The sequence below is a fragment of the Bombina bombina genome, chromosome 1 (assembly GCF_027579735.1).
Source record: "Bombina bombina isolate aBomBom1 chromosome 1, aBomBom1.pri, whole genome shotgun sequence".
In the NCBI taxonomy this organism is placed as follows: domain Eukaryota; kingdom Metazoa; phylum Chordata; class Amphibia; order Anura; family Bombinatoridae; genus Bombina; species Bombina bombina.
In genome coordinates this window covers 236,262,639-236,282,937 of record NC_069499.1, presented here as the reverse complement: position 1 = coordinate 236,282,937, position 20,299 = coordinate 236,262,639, and the positions used below count along the sequence as shown (strand labels likewise).

The 20,299-nt window shown below is 37.9% G+C and overlaps 1 protein-coding gene across 1 annotated transcript in view; it reads right to left on the bottom strand.

Annotated features, from left to right (window-relative positions):
• The window catches only part of PPP1R14D (protein phosphatase 1 regulatory inhibitor subunit 14D), a 62,025-nt gene extending 44,940 nt beyond the window's left edge, over positions 1-17,085 (bottom strand). Inside the window, exons 1-2 of the mRNA XM_053689763.1 lie at positions 16,903-17,085; positions 13,497-13,586 (exon numbers count right to left, since the gene is read on the bottom strand). Coding sequence (XP_053545738.1) covers positions 13,497-13,586; positions 16,903-17,085 — 273 coding nt within the window. The remainder of the gene's footprint in view (positions 1-13,496; positions 13,587-16,902) is intronic.
• Between the last annotated feature and the right edge of the window lie 3,214 nt (positions 17,086-20,299).

Below are 20,299 nucleotides of genomic sequence, written 5' to 3'. Positions count from 1 at the left end.
TATAAGCTGTGCAATGTCTACAAGACTAGGAGAATTGTGGAGTAAATAGAGTGGTAATACATGTACCTGCTTATATGGTTCTTTGTCTCTTCCCTCTTTGCAGTGTTCACTTTACTTGCTAAATATATGCAATATAAGCTTGAATACTTTGGGGACCTGCTTTCTTAAAGTGACACCCTAGTCAAAATTAAAGTGAATATCAACTTTCAAGAATGAGTGCCCGGTTTTTAAAAATATTTTTAAAAACAGGGGCACTTTTCATTCATGAAAGTTTACATTTCACCAGTTTTGTTAAAATACTTTATTTTTCTTCTTGAAGCCGGAGAAGCGATTCCCCCTCCTGCCGCTCGTCACTTCATACGTCAGCAATGACGAATCCGGCTTCCTCTAATCACGGCGTTGCCTCAGGCAATGATTCCCGTGGGGGGGAAACCGTGATTGGAGGATGCCGTATTCGTCATTGCTTACGTATGAAGTGACGAGTGGCAGGAGGGGGAATCGCTTCTCCAGATTCAAGAAGAAAAGTGTAAGTGTTTTAACAAAACGGGTGAAATGTAAACTTTCATGAATGAAAGTGCCCCTGTTTTTAATAGTATTTTTAAAAACCGGGCACTCATTCTTGAGATAATGCATGTAATTTTAAACAACTCTCCAATTTACTTTTATCATCAGATTTGCTTTGTGCTCTTGGTATTCTTTGTTGAAAGCTAAACCTAGTTAGGCTCATATGCTAATTTCTAAGCCCTTGAAGGCCGCCTCTTATCTCAGTGCATTTTAACAGGGTTTTTTTACAACTAGATGAAACTAGTTCATGTGCGGAACAACAAGATGAGCCAGGGAGCTGTATAAAACGTAACATTTATTGTAGCATCAAATGCTGGATAAAAGCGGAGCCAACAGTGAACAATAGTCAAAAGATCAGACAACAGCTGAAAAGCTTTGGCCATAGCCGTAATCATAGTTGTTGTCTGCATACACACACCTGATATTTAAAACATGTAGTGATGTGATAGGTTAAAATAAACTGATCATTTAACCATATGTGTACTCTCTGAATATTTACATGTATACGAGCAGTAAACAACAAAAACAGTGGGCAAAGTCATAGTAAGTATAGCATCATGTTTCATGTATGGAGAAAGCTATTTTTAATGAAAGTCAATTAAAATGGTAAGTGATATCTGTATAAAAAGGCCTCTACAATCAACTCATAAACGGACTGTGCGTTTTAAAGTATGAGTAAGGGCTTGCAAAACCTCAAAAGAAAGATACCAATATCACAAAGTGTATCTAAATAAATGAATCTATTATTAGCTACAAAGGCATCTAAGCCTGAATGTCTGGATAAATGGAAACGTACCATACAACTTGAACATATTAGAAGGTGAACTGTACATTCTCAATACAAAAGTCAATATGTATCTAATCTTAACATGCAGAACCAGAGTATTTATTTGAAATGTGTAGTTCAGTTTAATAATAAAAGTGTGCCAAAAAGTATCATAGAGAATGGAATTGATATAATTATTGCCAAAAATTAATCAAGTCGTATTCAGAATTCATACCCAAGGGAACCCTTGTACGAAGTCTGATTATCCAATACATCTCTCTTCTCGCTAGGAGAAGATCTCTATTACCACCCCTATTGGGGCTAAAGCCTAAATATCTAAATGTGCTAGTACTGCTATTATCACAATGAACAAAGTGTAGCACTAAAGGTGTAGTGGCACGTCCCAATCTAATGGCAGAAAGATGTTCCCGAATGCGAGATCGGACCTCACGAGTCATGAGACCGACGTATTGTAGGTTACAAGTGATAAGCTAGATTACGTAAAAGGAACGACAATTCAAGCAATTCTTGATTTGGAAATTCTCCCTTGTAATAGTGGAATGGAACTCATGTCCCAAGAGGGCACATTCACAAGCTACACAGTCTCTGGTCTCACATTGGAATAAACTGTTGTGAGTTAACCAAGAGCTCTGTGCAGTGCAATTAGACCTTTTTAATTGAGTGGGAGATAGAATGTTACCTAGAGTCCTATTTCTCCAATAAGAGAAACGACAACCAGTTTTAGTAAGATTAACTAGCTTATTGTCTGCTGCAAGTAGATGGAAATGGCGTCCAATTATTTTACATATGTCTTTATATTGAGATGAATATTCAGTGATAAAAGTAACCCCTTGAAACACCTCTTGACTTCTATCTTTTCTATCAATAATATCCACCTCTCATTTGGCTTGATCGATAGTATGTTGTTTGTATCCTCTACGTAGCAGCCTAGTAGTAAGTTGCTGGGCCTGTGCTTGATAGGTGGCATCAGATGAACAATTTTTCCTAAGACGTATGAATTTACCCTTTGCCACTCCATGGGAAACATGAGGAGGATGACAACTGTTGGCATGTAGGAGTGTATTGCCAGAGATCATTTTCCTATACGTCTCAGAAGAGATTACTCCCAACAGCCGAATTTAAATGTAACGTCCAAAAAATTTATATGAGTATCACTATATTGATAAGTGAAACGTAAGCCTAATTCATTGCTATTAATCCATTTTATGAAGGACAGAATGCTATGAACGTCTCCTTTCCACACAAAAATAAAATTATCTATAAAATGATAATATAATTTAATGTGATCTTTGTGGGGATTCTCTACAGCAGTGCTTTCCAAACTGTGTGCTGCGACTCATTAGTGTTTTTCAGCGGGAGTGTGTAGGTGTGTCGTGCGAAGTGCAGAACAGGGTGTCCAGGAATCGGCAAGATGTCCGTACATGGACACCGATATTCGGGTCAGACTCGGTCTCCACCTTGACGCAGCAGCACGCAGGACGCCTACATCATGTGACACCGAACTCAGCCTCAGAGAGAGTCAGTAGCGGTGGGAAAGTGACTCAGTGACGAGCGACTCGAGTAGAGAGAGAGAGGGAACGTAGGGAAGATTTATTCAAGAAGATCTTCTTAGAATTTTGTGACGCAAACTGTTCACTACATTGTTTATGCACGATAAGACCTGTGCTGTGGCGCTTGTCCAGTGTCCTCACACTATAAGTATGGCATGCCCATGTGTTTCACTTTCACACAGTGTTTGCACTTTGCATAATTAAATATTCACCCAGTGTATATCCAAACATTTTTTTAAACTATTCTGTTGTTTGTGCCTTTCATGTTAGGCTAATTTAATCCTCATCTTGCAAAAAGGACAGCAATACATTGATAGGGAATGCCTGGCAGACTTTTCATCAGATGTAAGGTTAAAACAGTATTAGGTTAATAATGTATTAACCTTCAAGTTTTAACCTTACATCTGCTGGAAAGTCTGCCAGGCATTCCCTATCAATGTATTGCTGTCCTTTTTGCAAGATGAGGATTAAATTAGCCTAACATGAAAAGCACAAACAATAGAATAGTTTTAAATTTTAACTTTATCTGATCAGAAGTCTAAACATTTAGGGCAGCTGGCATCTTTGGGGTGATAGAGCAATACATGGGGACTGGAGCATATCACCCTCCTAGAACTATCACTAATGCCCAACTGATTTGTTATTAACAAACATGTATCAGACAAGCAATGTGAATGCACATGGATGATGGATCTTTCTGAAACTAGCTGGTAATATATTCACAATGCTAATTAATTCCCATGAACAACAGGTAGTTATTATTTCTCTTACTTTTTAACATTCTAAGTTCCCCCTTCCATGTTTGCTAATAACAAATCAGAGCTCGTTTCCATTGAGCTGTTAAAAATGGAGCCATAAGCTACCGAAGTTGCCGGCAGCTAAAAGTAATTGACGGCTCCATTTCAGTACCAGGTTTACATTGAAATAGTTTGCGCTTTGCGTGCAGTCGCTTTTTTCGTGTAGGTGTAAGTTAGTGTTGCGTTAACGCTTCCACTCGATTCCGGATTTCTAAAACAATAGGTTACTATGGTAACCCGACCTTACACTAAACTCAATTACATATACAGCGCTGCATACAAGTGCGGCGCATATATTTTCATGGTCGCACGTTGTTAAAATCAAACACCTAACCCATGCGCAATTTCTACCTCTCAACTGCCACCCCCCCACCGCAATAACTAATAAATGTATTAAACCCTAATCCGCCAACCCCCATATCGCAAAGTATCTATTAAAGTTATTAACATCTAAACCGCCATGCCCCCACATTGCAACTAAAAGGGCAATCTGCTCTTTTGCAGCCCAGCCTTTTGTTGGCCATTGCCCTAAAGCGATCAGCTCTTTTACCTAAAAATAAAAATTAACCCCTAACAGTAAACCCCCCCCCAAAAAAAAATAACCCTAAAAAAAAAACTAAGCTACCTATTGCCCCTAAAGGAGCATTTGTATGGGCATTGCCCTTAAAAGGACAATCAGCTCTTTTGCAGCCCATTAAAATAACAAAGTCCTAATCTAAAAAAAAAACACCCAAAAATCTAAAAATAAAACCTAAGTCTAACCCCTAGGGTACTCACCGTTTCTGAAGTCCGGCGGAGAATGTCTTCTTCCAGGTGGCGATATCTTCATCCAGTGCGGGGACCTCTTCTATCTTCATCCAGGACCAAGGCGATGCGGCGCGGAGGTAACTGCAGAACAGTACAGGCGGCCCCAATCCAGCATAGAGCATCCTCTTCGTACGATCACCGCCGCACACTGAAGATTGAATGCAAAGTACCCGTTTAAAAGTTGGGTAGCCAATTGGATTTCAGTAGCTCTCATCTTAATGGCTGATTTAAAAATATCAGCCAATAGTAATGCAAGGTACCCCATTTTTAAACGGTACCTTGCATTCAATCTTCAGTGTGCGACGTTGATTGTATGAAGAGGATGCTCCACGCTGGATGGCTCTGCGGTCGATGGTCCTGTTCGCGGTCACCTCTGCTTCGCTTTAGACTTTTTTATTTTTTGTAATTTTAGATTTCATTATTTTAATGAAATCTTAGGTTTTATTTTTAAATTAATGTTAGATTTTTTTATTCTAATTGTAATTTAGAATTTTTTATTTTAATTGTAACTTAGTATTGTTTAATTTATGTAATGGGGGTTCATTTAGGGGGTGTTAGGTTAGGGGGCTTAGTGATTAGTTATTTGCGTTTTGGGGGGATGGTGGATTAGGGGTTAATAGTTTTAAAGTCTAGATTGCGTTGTAGGGGATGGAGGATTAGGGGTTAATAGTTTTAATAGCTAGATTGCGATGTGGGGGAATGGCGGTTAAGAGGTTAATACATTTTATTGTTGTGATATGGGGGCATGGCGGATAAGGGGTTAATAGTTTAAAAAGGTACTTTGCGATGTGGGGGAATGGCGGTTTAGAGGTTAACATTTTTTCTTGTTAGTTGCAATGTTGGGGCATGGCGGTTTAGTGGTTAATACATTTATTATAAGTTGCAATGTGGGGGTATGGGGAAAGAGGGGTTTTGACATGTCGGGTTAGATTTCAATGGGAAAAAATGTCTCTCAAAAAGCACATTTTTCCTGTTGAGCTTGGTGTAATTTTTGTAAATGTATTGGCAGCCTCCGACAGTGTATTAATGGTTTGCGTGGGCATTGGAAACCTGGTTTTATTTAAAGATTACTTTGTATGCGGCACGATAATGTTTTCCGGCAGCTGGAGTCCGGTTGCCGAAATTGAGTTATAATGGGCCGTTGAAAGCAGTCGGTGAAAGATATTGCTACCGACAGCTTATTTAACGGTTTGCGAGCGCACGCAAACCTAATTACGGCTTAATGGAAACAAGCCCTCTGTTGGGCATTAGTGACAGTTCTAGGAGGGTGATATGCTCCCCATGTATTACTCAATCACCTCCAAAAATGCCAGCTGCCCTGAATTAGCACTCCCTGGAACTTTATATAATTAATCAAAAAGAAAAGATATACTAAGGTTGTGATTGTGAATAAAGAATAGTGGCTTGTTTTCAAGACTGCTGCTAGCGATATAATTATACTGCAGTTTATCTAAATCTGCCTGTGATTATTAATAAGTTAAATTACTAATAAGATAACTACAGGCAGATTTAGATAAACTGCAATGTAATTATCACATTTCGTTATTATATCATTTATGTATGTGTCCGTATTTCTTAAAACATGTTAGTTTAACCTCCTGTTTACTAATACAACTGAATTACTGTGTTGCAAAATTATTTAGGTTTAAAAAGTGTGTCACCAAGATGAAAAGTTTGGAAAGCTCTGCTCTAGAGAGTAGATATGGGACAGCTCCCACCACCCCATAAAGAGGTTGGCGTATGATAGGGCGAATTTGGCCCCCATAGCTGTCCCCCATTTCTGCAAGTAGACAGTCTCCTCAAAAGGTGAAAATGTTGTGTGTTAATAAAAAGCTGATAGCTCTTAAAATAAAGTTGGAAAACTCTGGGGAATAATTGGAAAACCTTTGTAAGAAATACTTAACAGTTTGAATGGAGGAATAAAGTGCTTCCACATCAATAGTGAGCCAAAGATCATGAGGCTTACTTCTAATGGTTAAGACAATGTTGAGTATGTATTGGGTATCTCTGGTGTAACTTGGTAAAGCTAAAACTAAAGGTTGTAAGAGCTTGTCTACCAAGAGAGAGAGGTGTTCCAATAGGGATCCTATCCTGCAAACTATAGGTCTCCCCTTAACAGATTCAAGGGATTTGTGCACCTTTGGTAAGTGATGGAATACTGGGATGATGGGTTGTTCAACATGTAAAATGGAGAAAGTATCCTTATCAATGAAACCCGATTGTGAAGCCTCATCTAGAAGGTGCACAAGTTCCCTCTGATATAACCATGTGGGGCAACTATTCAGTATGGTATAGTCAGCAGGATAATTGAGCTGTCTTAATGCTTCCTCAATATATTGGGACTTGTTCATCAGTAAAACCGAGACCCACTTATCCGCCTGGCGGATAACAAGATTGCCATTCTGTTTCAACTCATTGAGAAATTTCCTTTCCTCTGTAGACAAATTTTTCGGACCAGTTAAGGAGCAGCGGTCTTAAGACCACTGTTTCATAACTGCTGTTTTGGCCCTTAAAGAATCGCCCCTAGGACTGTAAAACTGACGAAGTGTAAACCACTCAATGCTCACCATAACATTCCTTTTTTGGGTTATTATGCATGACTTTTTTATTTTCCAGTAAATTGATCAGAGATTGAATCAGAGATAAAGTAGAATATAAGAGACATAGGGAAACTAGTGGTGAAGAAATTCAGAGACACTTGAGGAAAAGACATTAAGTAATAAATGTACAGTCAGAGAGTGTGTATGATGTACATAGTATGTTCCTTGTACATAAACTCCCCCACTGCACAGAATTTTATAATGTTAGATTAAGACATACTTTTTTGCCATTTAATACATTTATTTATGATGTTTTGAAGCAACATAGCCCCTTCTTCAGATGTTCGTATTCTTGTTTTTGGACAGAACATTGTGGCAAACTGTACATGCACCCCCATTTTATTTGTCTTATTGACCCAAAACCCTTTTGGATGTGAGGCAAGGCACCAAGCTTAATATTGATTACAATAAACCTACATTTTCAAACTGTGCATGTGATTTTTAAAATAGTTTTATTAGTACTCCAATAAAACAATGACAAATACAACACGTTTGTGCAATATCCAGATATGATTACAAGCATGCTTACACCGTTAAATGTACTCAGTACTTGTGTGTGGAATAAACAAACATACAGTATGACTTTATTTTAATCTATAGAACAGAGGTAGGTATTACACTTACAGGATTACACAGTTCTGGTGTACTAAGTTATAGTCAACATTCTCCTCCATTTGTAATGATATAAGTAAGATGTGCACAGCCTAACAGATTTACACTTCTCAATGTGAAATCTGACAAAGAGGCCCATTGTATCTGGGATTGGCTCTATACTGAGCAATGCTGCAAACTTTTTGAATAAAATTCTTGCCCCTTTGGTAAAAGAGGGCAAAACTTATATAAAGGACACTGATTATTTTTTGAAAAATATCAAGGAGTTTACAAATTTGGGAGATGATGCTGTACTTTCCACATGGGATGTGTCTAGCTTGTACACAGTGTGGGTGTGGAATGTATTGAAAACAAATTGAAAGCACGTGGGAAGTAAAGCATTCAACAAATAAGCTTTATGGTTGAACTTTTACAACTAATCTTAACATAGAATTATTTCCTATTTGACTGTACATTTTATCTACAAAAAACAGGGACGGCTATGGGTCGAATGTGGCCCCATCATATGTCTGTTTAGTTATGGACAGCATTGAACAAAGGGTAGTATACACCAATATTAACTACAAAAAATACTGTTCCATATGGTACCACTATATAGATGATTTGTTGATAATATGGACAGGCCCTTTAGAGCTATTAGAAAAACTCAAATTGGAAATTGAGACAGATGTATCCTTTATAAGATTTACATCAAAACATGATAGAAATCAGATTGAATTTTTAGATACATTAATATATAAAGAAGAAGGCAGAAGAAGAGCTATCTCTATACAAAGGTAACAGATAGAAATACCCTTCTTCACAGAAAGAGCTTTCATCCACCTAATGTATTTAAGTCAGTCCCTAAGTCACAGTTCCTTAGGGTAGATAAGATTGTAACAGACCCTGTAAAAAAGGAACTAAGATTGAATGAAATGCAACGAAATTTGATGAACGTGGCTATAGTGAAGCAGAATTAACAAATGTCAGATCAAATATGCATGATAGAAAAATAAAAGTCTCAGAAAGCAAGCTCACGTTTGTAAGCACTTATAACATTTTAAGTAGTACCATTTATAAAGTTCTTAAGTAAAACTGGCATTATTAAAAAAAATTCCTGCCCAGAAATTGAGGAGTTTAAACAACTACCTAGAGCAGCATATCGTAGGGGATTCACTAGTGGCAAAAGAATAGTTAGAGCTATGGTACCATCACAGAAAAAAGACACACCATACTTTGGTAAGCAGAAAATGGCACATACCCATGTTTGGGATGTGCACATTGCAATAAGACAAAAAGACTTACTATACAAAGAGTGGATCTGGAAAATGGATTCTATGTATCCAAAGGGTATGAATAGGAGTTTGATCTTAATCCATTAATTTAATTAAATTTAAAGTCCTAGCAGTTTGTTTAACTTTTTAATTTTTATTTCTAATCTGTTTGTTTCTTCATTTTTATAGCCACCATGATGTGTTGATCCTATGTCTCCTATCTTAGAATGTTTTTAGGCTGTGTATTTATAATTAGGATGCTATAAAAACATCTTTATGGTCAAGAGAGGGTTAACAGTCAGTGTAACTAGAAAGGGTTAAACTGTATAATATGTATAACCACTCCCATTTTGTTAGATACATATTGTAATTGGACAGCCTTTTATTGGAGATGGTTTAAATGTTCACTGTGTGCAGTTTGTATTCAGTTTGACAAAGGGGCAGGAGCCCCGAAACATTGCTTGTCAAAAAAGTTTTTTTTCCACTTTTGGAAAAGAGTGTGCAGCTTCTATATGCTTTACTAGTACATTGGAGCAAGAGGGCAAACTCCATAAGCTAGCACCCACTCATATGGCATTGTGAGACTTCAGCAAGGGAGTGCTGATTCCTACCTACATATTTGGGCTTCGTATGTCAGAGTGAGAATTTTGTGTTTAATCCTGGAGGCAAGAGGAAGCCAGTGAAAGGATTGGAAGAGAGGGGCAGCAGATGAAGAGCAACGTGCAAGGAAGATGAGCATGGGTTGTAAAGGAGCAAGGCGGCAGCTGGGGAGACCAGATAGGACAGAGTTGCAGCAATCGAGGCAGGAAAGGATGAGAGAGTGGATTAAAATCTTAGTTGTATTTTGTGTAAGGAAATGTCTTATTTTAGAGATGTTTTTAAGGTGGAAGCAGCAGGATTTAGCCAAGGACTGAATGTAAGGAGTGAAAGATCTGAGTCAAATGTGACCCCAAGACATCGGGCATGCGGGGTAGGGGTATTTTGGAAGAAGGAGGGAAAATAAGGAGCTTAGTTTTGGAGAGATTTAGCTTGAGGTAGTGAGAGGACACCCAGGAAGAGAAGTAAGAAAGACAGTTAGTGACACGGGTTAGCAAGCAAGGAGATAGGTCTGGTGCAGAGAAGTAGATTTGGGTGTCGTCAGCATACAAATGATCTATTCTATTAACAAAAACAGCTATTTCATACACAAAAATAAACTTAAGGGAGCATTTTCCAATACATTTATACTCTGCAGCTGTTATAACAAGTCATTGGAAACACATTAATGGGGAACCAATTTTATAATGTCCCATGAATATCATAAGTCCATATTATACATATATAATATACAAGATATTTGTTGAAATTGACGGTAATATAATAATGTAACATATAGATTAATATAAATCCTATACACACATTAAAGGCAGTGTCATTTGAATAAAATAGTCCAGAAAATTATGATACTGTAGGTTCTTCTGAGCAGGGCTCCTCCTGTATACCTTTTTTTTTACTATAAATCAGTATAGTGTACTCATTTTGATGTCATTTAGCAGTGACTTTTGATGATGATGATGATGATGATGATGATGATGATGATGATGATGATAATAATAATAATAATACATCTTTTAAAAATTGACAGCAAATTGTTGTTAAAAAATATAGGAATAAATACGATGCTTCTACCCTCACCATATGCAGATGGCTGTAAATGTGCAGCTACAGATGAGTAAGCAAGTCAAAGTATTTTAATTAATGTTCCTGTCTGTAAACTATAGAGATATTTGTTACATTCCTGACCCATGTTCCTTATGCACTCTTTATGACAGATATAGGGCCAAATCAGACCAAAGGCTAAACCAGTGGTTCAAGCCCATAATATTTAGGGGTGCAAAACCACAAGCGCCACTGGTATCTTTTACTAACTACTTATATTATGAATCCCCCTCACACTCCTTTTCCTCTCTCCTTTCTCTGCATACAGCATATAAAATACATTAGATTGTACATACAGAGAAGTTGGCACCTTTGAGATTAGGGTCCCTGCGTCACAATGCACCACGCATCAGCCCCTGAGAACAACTGCCCACAAATTGATTGGCTAATTATATGTCCATATCAACAATATCAACCCCAGACACATGCCCCTGACCAAAACCGTCTGCCCTCTTTTACATCAGGTAATTGCCCACATCAGACCTCACACAAGGCCCATACCTTTTTCACTTCCAGACCCTTGAACCATGTCCCCTTTTTGCCATCTGTATTCTCATATTCACAATAGCTGACCTAATTAGCAAAGGGCCTGGTGGAAAAATGTTTTAAGGCCCCCAGAGGTATTCCATATTAAGCAATAGTAATAATATGCATGCTGCTCTGTATAATGATTTTGACAATAGATAGATAGATAGATAGATAGATAGATAGATAGATGGACTGGCAAACTGCACTAATAAAATTCTCCCTGTAGTAGGATTGTAAACATTCTGCACACACCTATGTATAGACTGGCTGCTATGCCCCCCCCCCAGCACTTGGGCCCTTGTGCCACTGGACCAATGGTTCTTCCACCCCTGCATATTCAATACCATAATTATAAACAATGAAACACCATTATGCAAAGTGTAATTCCACATCAGACCCCTAAATCAAAATTTTCCAGCTCTATGCCATAACACAACATACCACAAATGGCCTCACATCCACTTTTTCATCTATATACTCAATTTATAGTGCAGACCAGATCTGCTGCTTCCTGTAACGTCCAGTACATGAACACAACAGACCTCACACCAGATCCATGCCCCAATAACCCATTTATGCAAGGTAAATATACCAACATCAAATACCAATGACTCATAACCTTTGGTCCTTCTTTAGTCTGTCTTGTACTCAGGGGCGTATTAAGGCATAGGCCAACAAGGCCGGTGCCTAGGGCAGCAGATTTTTAAGGGGCAGCAGAATTTTGAGTCCCTAGGGCCACTATACTGAGCTCAGGGCTGGGTGGCTAAATCAACCAATTAGTAATGACTTAAATGGCTGGCCCGGCTATTGCTATCCTATGGGATTGCATGTCGGTGCGCATGACGTGGTGACAGTGGAGGCGGAGCTCACTTGCGCAGCCTGGCCTGGACTGAGAGGGAATGTGGTATTCTTCCTGGCTCCACCGCGTGATTGAGACTCACACAGACTACACAGTGCAGTGTGCTCTACAACGTGACCACTGTGAAACAGCATATGCCTTTCTCCCTTCAATACATCTTCATTAGGCATTAAAATACTTAAACGGATTAGTCACTAAATACTTGTACATTTACTGTTGGTCTATCTGTCATACATGCAAAGAATAAGTATTTATTGCTGAATCTATACAACTATGTGACTTAAAACACAACTGAAAATATGTTGTATGCATTTAATACATTCAGAAACAATACAAGTATATACTTTATTATGATTGTATCATGTGACTTTATCCCCTAGGATACAATTCCTAAACCTATCATAACTACTGTTGTATTTTTTAAGTATTTTTAAAGGCCAGTTTGTATATTCATTACATATTTATCCAAGCAGATATTTTGCTTAAATAACTGTCAATCATCAAAGAAGATGTTCAAGGTCAAACAACTACCTACTGACAAACTATCATACAGTGAAGGATATTTTTTCTTATATAAACACTTTAATCATCTGACTTGCAAAATAATGTCTTAATATATATATATATATATATATATATATATATATATATATATATATATATATGTGTGTGTGTGTGTGACCAGAGTGAATGCAAGCCCTAGTGAACATCTACTTAAAAAGACATTTTTTTTTTTAATTTTTACACCCTGCCCCAAAAATATTATGTCTAAAAAAGGCCTTAAACCTGGGGTGGGGTGAGGGGTGGGGGGGCAGCAGAATTTTGAGTGCCTAGGGCAGCACAAAACCTAAATACGCCCCTGCTTGTACTGACTGCTTTTTGATCCATGTATTTTGTGCTGCCTTGTGACACAAATGTGTGAGCAGGGTACATGGAAGTAGAGAGTTTAAAGTCTTGCTGAAGTATAGACAACTTAGTAGCTGTACATCAGAAGTAGTGGTGCCTGTTTACATCACAAGACAAGAAAGGCATCAGGATGACTCTAACACGTTGCTTAGACACAAAGCCCTGGTCCAGCACCAGCAACATTAGTTTATTAAGGGAATTCCAAGTACAATGTGGGCCTTGCTGCTAACCTTCAGTATAAAGCATTGCTCTTGGAAACAGAGCGAAATATCAATATTCTATACTATGTTGATGAGTTATAAGTGATCTTATTATTTTTTGCATTTTATTTGTCTGGGAATAATTGTAATCTGCCTATAAATCAAATTTAAAATATACTGTTCCTAAAAGGTTGGTCATGGCTGCTAGATGTTGTTGAAAAGGAGACCCTGGGATAATGATGCATTAAGTTAAATAAAGTAAAAGTGTTTTGCACAAGCATATTATGTACCACAACAGTGGCTAAAATAAAAAATATATCATTGCTGTCCATTACCTGTAGCTTAGATCTCTGCTCTTCGTATGACAGATCCAGAAAGTCATCAATATCAATCTCAGGTTCAGCAACATCATTTTTCAACTTATCCTATAAAGAAGAACCAGTGTTGTATGAGCATAAACCACATTTTTATTATGTACATAAAATATTATTACATCCTTTGCCCCATAATATACAACCTAGATCTATTGCAATCTGTTACAAAAGCTCTTTCAATGACTTTTTGTAGTGTTGAAATATACACTATATGACCAAAAGTGTGGACACCCCTACTATTTATTGAGTTCAGGTGTTTCAGCCACACCAATTGCTAACAGGTGCATACAAGATTTCCATAGACAATCATTGACAGTACAATGGGTTGTACTGAAGAGCTCAGTCACTTTATACATGGCACTGTTATAGGATGCCACCTTTGCCACTAGTATGTTTGTGAAATGTAGACCCTACTAGATCTGCTGCAGTCAACTATAAATGCTATTATTGTGAAGTGGAAGCATCTAAAGCCCAGACACATAGTGGTAGGCCACGCAAAATCACAGAGCAGGACCACCAAGTGCTGAAGCATAGTCGGTAAAAATTGCCTATAATCTGTTGCATTACTCACTACAGAGTTCCATACTGCCTCTGGAAGCAACATCAGCACAAGAAGTGTGCATTGTGAGCTTCATGACATGGGTTCACACAAGCCTCACATCAACATACTCAATGCCAAGTATTGGCTAGAGTGGTTTAAAGCATGCCACCACTGGACCCTGGAGCAGATGAATCGTACCACACTCTCTGGCAGTCTGATAGAAGAATCTTAGTGTGGTTGATGCCAGGAGAATGCTGCCTACCAGAATGCATAGTGTCTACTGTAAAGTTTGTTGGAGGAGGCATAATAGGCTGGGGCTGTTTTTCAGCGTTTGGGCTCAGCCCCTTAGTTCCAGTGAAGGGTCATCTTAATGCTACGGGATACAAATATATTTTAAACAATTGGGTGATTCCAACTTTGTAGCAACATTTTGGGAAAGGCAACCTATGCACAAAAAGCAAATTCCATGAAAACATGGTTTAGAGTGGAGGAACGCGAGTGGCCTCCACAGAGCCCTGCCCTCAATCCATTGAACACCTTTGGGCCTCACACCCTTTTGGCTGAATGAAAACCTTGTGGAAAGCCTTCCCAGAAGAGTTGCAGCTGCAAAGGGGGGCTCGATTTTAATGCCCATGATTATGAGATGTCCAACAAGCTTATATAGGTGTGATGGTCAGGTATCCGATTCCACATATTTTTGGCCATATAGTGTTTTTATATATGCTTTATGCTTAGAAATACCTGCTTCATGTTTAGAAATCTGTGTCATTTAGCATACAAATTATAGTACTATTTATCTGCTTAAAGGGATACTAAAGCAAGAATGTAAACTTTGGAGCCGGCTCATTTTTGGTTAAGCACCTGGGTAGTGCTTGCTAATTGGTGGCTAAATGTAGCCACCAATCAGCAATCGCTGCCCAGGTGTTGAACCAAAAATGGTCCGGCTCCTAAGTGGTATTACATATTCGCTTACGTCTGTAATCATACATAAGGGCAGCGGACAAACAGGATCCACTGCCTGTACATCGCGAAGCCATGAGGACAATTGTCAAGTTGAGAACCTTGTCCACACGCTGTTTAATACATTTGGACCTTAGTGTTTTAGCCATGATTGCTCACTAGTTGATAAGCAAAACAGCCACTGCTTTGATTAACCATTCCCCAGTTTTGCATAACCAACAGAGTTATAATAATACACGTTTTACCTCTGTGATTACCTTGTATCTAAGCCTCTGCTGACTGCCCCCTTATTTCAGTTCTTTTGACAGACTGGCATTTTAGCCAATCAGTGCTCACTCCTAAGTCCCTTCACGTGTATGAGCTCAATATTATCTATATGAAACACATGAACTAATGCCCTCTAATGGTCAAAATGCATTCAGATTAGAGTCAGTCTTCAAGGTCTAAGAAATTAGCATATGAACCTCCTAGGTTTAGCTTTCATCTAAGAATACCAAGAGAACAAAGCAAAATTGGTGATAAAAGTAAATTGGGAAATTGTTTAAAATTACATGCCCTATTTAAATCATGAAAGTGTTTTTAGGACTTGACTGTCCCTTTAACTAGACCACAGGTAAAAAAAACCAAAAAAAAACCCAGCTGATTAGTAACCATGGTTACTAACCTGCTCTCACTCATCATCTGATTATTTCACCTGTTCTCTTGTTAAGATATCATGAAAATCTGGCCTTGAGGACTGGATTTGAGAAACACTGATACAGTGCTACATAAACGGGCCGGCTCCTAAGCATACATCCCTGCTTTTCAACAAAAGATACCAAAAAAACATAAAAAATTTACAGAAGTAAATTTTAAGGTTGTTTAAAATCGCATGCTCTATCTGAATCACAAAATAAACATATAGTATTCTATATCCCTTTAAAGTGATGGTAAACTCTCCCCTTTTAAAAATCAGATCTGGAATGTAAGCGCTATTTTAGATGGGGTTTTATTCATCATGTGCAATGAAGATGCGCTATAACTTAGTTATTAATATAGATATGAAATTCAAATACCCCACGTTACACCACCCACTTCAAAAGTCAATTTTCCTGTCAGCTAAATGATTGAATTACTCTCCAATCAATGCTATAGCTACAACAAAAGTGCCATATGGGGAGAGCGCTGATTGGACAACAATTGAATCTGTTAGCTTACAGAAAAGTTTACTTTTGAAGTGGGCGGAGGAGCATGCAGTATTTGAATTTCATATCTATATTAAAAAGTAAGTTATACTGCATCTTCATTACAGCTAATGAATTAAACTTCATCTAAAATAGCGCTTACATTCCAGATCTGATTTTAAAAAGGGAGAGTTTACCATCACTTTAACTTTAATCTGCATCCACACACTCCTTGGGAGCTATGTTTGGATAAAATATACTGTGAATCAGAGTTGGTCGCTTGCCATGTATTTGCTCTAGCTGGTTTCCATATGGAAATGAGAACTAATAGATGAATCCCATAGTATTCAGCTTCAAAATCAAGTCAAATAGTGCTGTAAAGCCTGCTTTATAATATACTCTTACTAACTGGGAATAAACAGCGTCATTCCTATTTCTGACAGCTGTGCAGAACTGTAAGCTAAACAGGCTTAGTACAGAAGCAGAGACAGACAGCACACAGTTAATAATTCATTTTAGTACCAATCTTATTTTCTTTAATAGTAACTTAAAAAGATGGTTCATGACTTGTTTTGCAGGTGTAAAATGACAAATATCTTAACTAAATAATGTATATACAGCATTACTTTCTACAGAACAACTGCAAACAGTGACCCTTTAATAATAACACATATTAATAATCTCCCTGTGCTCCCAACCTCACCTCGCTCTGATACAATAGTTGAATTTGAGCGTCTATCCACTCTTCTAGTTTCAGCCGACGTTGTATTTCCTTGCGATTATATTTAACAGTGAGTTTGCCCAGTTTCTTCGGTGGCACCTTTTCATTATGTTTCTCAGGTGCAAGGAAGGTGACACGGGGAGTGCCGCTGTTATTTGCAGCCATTATCAGCCCTGGCACCCTAGAAAATGTCCTGTTGTATTGTGATGTATTCCCTTTAGATTTCTTTTAGCCCCTCAAATCCACTCTTACAATTGTAATCTGTTTCCAAAATGAAATAAGATATTAATTTGTAGAAAAGGAACAGAATTCATGTGATCCGACTGGAGAGAATGACACAGTGACAGAGATATAGGAGGTTTCAAGGAAGAACAAAGTCCCCATCAGACCTCTTAGGTTTCAACTTCCCAACGCAGATAGTGATCACATAATTACTGATCTTACTCCCTTGTAAAAAGATAAGACCCACTGGGCAGATCAAATATTGTTTTTACTTTCAGACTATCTCCCCTGTTTTTCATATGCTTTAAAATCCCTTTGTTAAAGGGACAGTCTACTTGAAGATCATTTTTGTTTAAATAAAAAGATAGATAATCCCTTTATTACCAATTCCCCAATTTTGCATAACCAACACAGTTATTATATTTAACGGTAAATAAGAACCAAATAGGCCCATCAAGTCTACTTATATTACATGTTACTTTTTCCTTAGGACAGCCATATGCATGCCCGAGGCATTTTTTAATTTCTTTACACTCCTTGTGTATACCACCTTAATTGGAAGTTTAACCCACCACCCTTTCTGTAAAAAAATGCTTCCTCACATTTCTCCTGAATCTGCTCCCCTCTAATTTAAGATTGTGACCCCTTGTTTTGGCTTTTTTTTTTTTTGTGGTAAATGCAATTCAGCTTCCACTTTATAAAGTCCCTTCATATATTTGAAGATTTCTATCATGTCACCTCTTTCCCTTCTCTCCTTTAAACTACACATATTTAGGTCATAGGGCTAGATTTATTTAGTGTCAAGAGGACATGCTTGTGCAATGCTGCCCCCTACTCACTGGCAGCCAATCAGACGGTAGCAGGGGCTGTCAATCATCCCAATCAGGATGATTTCAAATGGACAGGTTAAGGGACAGCGGTTTATTTATATCTCTCTGATTACCTGTTACTAAGCCACTGCATATTGCCCCTTATCTCAGTGTTTTGTTTTTTAGCTTTTTACAATTTTGCATTTTAGCCAATTATTAGTGCTAATAATGTGAATCGCTTATCATTTTCCACTGGAGTGAGCTCAGTGTTATCTATATGGCACAAATGAACTAGCATTGTCTGGCTGCCCATAGTGCAAGATTGTAAAAAAGCTCAAAATAAAAAAGCACTGAGAAAGGGGGGCCTGTAGGGCTTAGATACAGGCAATCTTAGAGGTTATAAAGTATATGAATGTAACAATGTTGTGTATGCAAAGCTGGGGAATGGGTAGTAAAGATGTTATCTATATATTTTAAAAACAACAAAATAAATCAAATTGAGTGTCCCTTTAACTTCCTCTAAATGTAGTCACCAATCAGCAAGCGCTACCCAGGGTGCTTAACCAAAAATGGGTCGACTCCTTAGCTTACATTCCTGCTTTTTCAAATAAACATACTAAGAGAATGAAGAAAAAATGATAATAGGAGTAAATTAGAAAGTTGCTTAAAATGGCATGCTCTATCTGAATCATGAAAGGAAAAAAAATAGGGTTTCATTTAACTTTAAGTGAATGACAAACAAGCTTTTAAATTAATCCATGAGAAGATAAAGATAAATGTTATAATGTTGCAACAAGCTTTTAGTAAAAATGCTGGATTTATGGCACCTGCAAAGGTAAAAGACACACCTGGTTTAATCATTTGTGAAGAATGAGTCAATGATCAAACGAGGTACAAAAAGTAACAAATCAAAAGAGTGAAACATAGGAACTCACATGCATATTGCATACAGTTCAGGGCAATGTATTTATTTCAGATATACAGTATCTGTACATAAAGATATGAAAGCCTTTGGAGTCTACATGCATTTCTTAAGTGTAAGATTAAAGGGACAGTTTACTTAAAAATGTTCTCCCCTTTAATTTGTTCTTAATGATCCACTTTACCTGCTGTAGTTTATTAAATTGGTTACAAGTATCTCCATAACCCTTATATTGGCATTTGAAATAGTTGAATTAGCCTGTGGTATCCCCACCTATTCTGAAAGTTTTGGGCCTTAAGACCAAGCTGTGTAAACACAATAAATTACACTCCTAGTGAGATATAGAAGAGATACAGTAAAAAAATGTTATTTATACCTACAAAAAACAAAATCAGCTAATTCATATACACAAATAAACCTTAAAAAGCAAATCTCATACATTTTATACTCTGCAGCTGGTAAAAAAAGTAATTGGAAATGCATTAAGGGAATAACAATTTTATAGTATACTGTCCCTTTAAAGGGATAGAAAGTCAAAATATGCTTGAATGCATTTCAATTTTAAATAGAAGTCTTTTTGCAATATATTTCAGTTAGCAAAAATGCTTTAAGTCATAGTTATTACCGTTTCAGTGGTAAAAACATTTACTACACGTGACTTGGGGATCAGGATTTAAACACAAAGCCTGCCCGAGAGCTGGCAGCCTTGTGCTTTGTACCAGTGAAGGGGCTCAATTTACAATGTAGCGTATCATGTCCGCTGCACATAGATAAATGCCGATAGCATACGCTGTCAGCATTTATCATTGCACCAGCAGTTCTTGTGAACTGCTGGTGCAATTCCGCCCCCCTGCAGATTGGCCGCTAGCATCCGATCGGGTTGATTTTGGGTTGATTTCTGTCCGCCGCCTCAGAGCAGGCTGACAGGTTATGGAGCAGTCTTTAGACCGCTGCTTCATAAATTCTGTTTTCAGGCTCACCGGAAACACGGGGCATCAAGCTCTGTACGGAGCTTGATAAATTGACCCCTTAATGTGTGTCATGCAAATCTCTGCCACGGGCACTCACCGGGCACATTTACATTTTGACCTTTCTATTAGGGTTGCCACCTCAGCCATGTTTTCCTGGACACTTATGAGTTACACATGCTGCAGGGTGTGCAGGGAGGAACATGTATTGTGTTTGTGGACAGCACTATTCATATTCCTCCCTGCACACCCTGCAGCATGTGTAACTTATAAGTGTTCTGTATTTTAAGGGACAGGTGGCAACCCTACTTTCTATTCCTTTGATTCATTCTTAGAACAGCCTTATGCAAATCCTAGGAATCATTGAATTCTCTAGCAGTATATGCCCATACAACCTCTTATGGATGTCCCTTCCAAGAATCAACCACCTGTAAAGGAATTCATATGCAAATTACTCT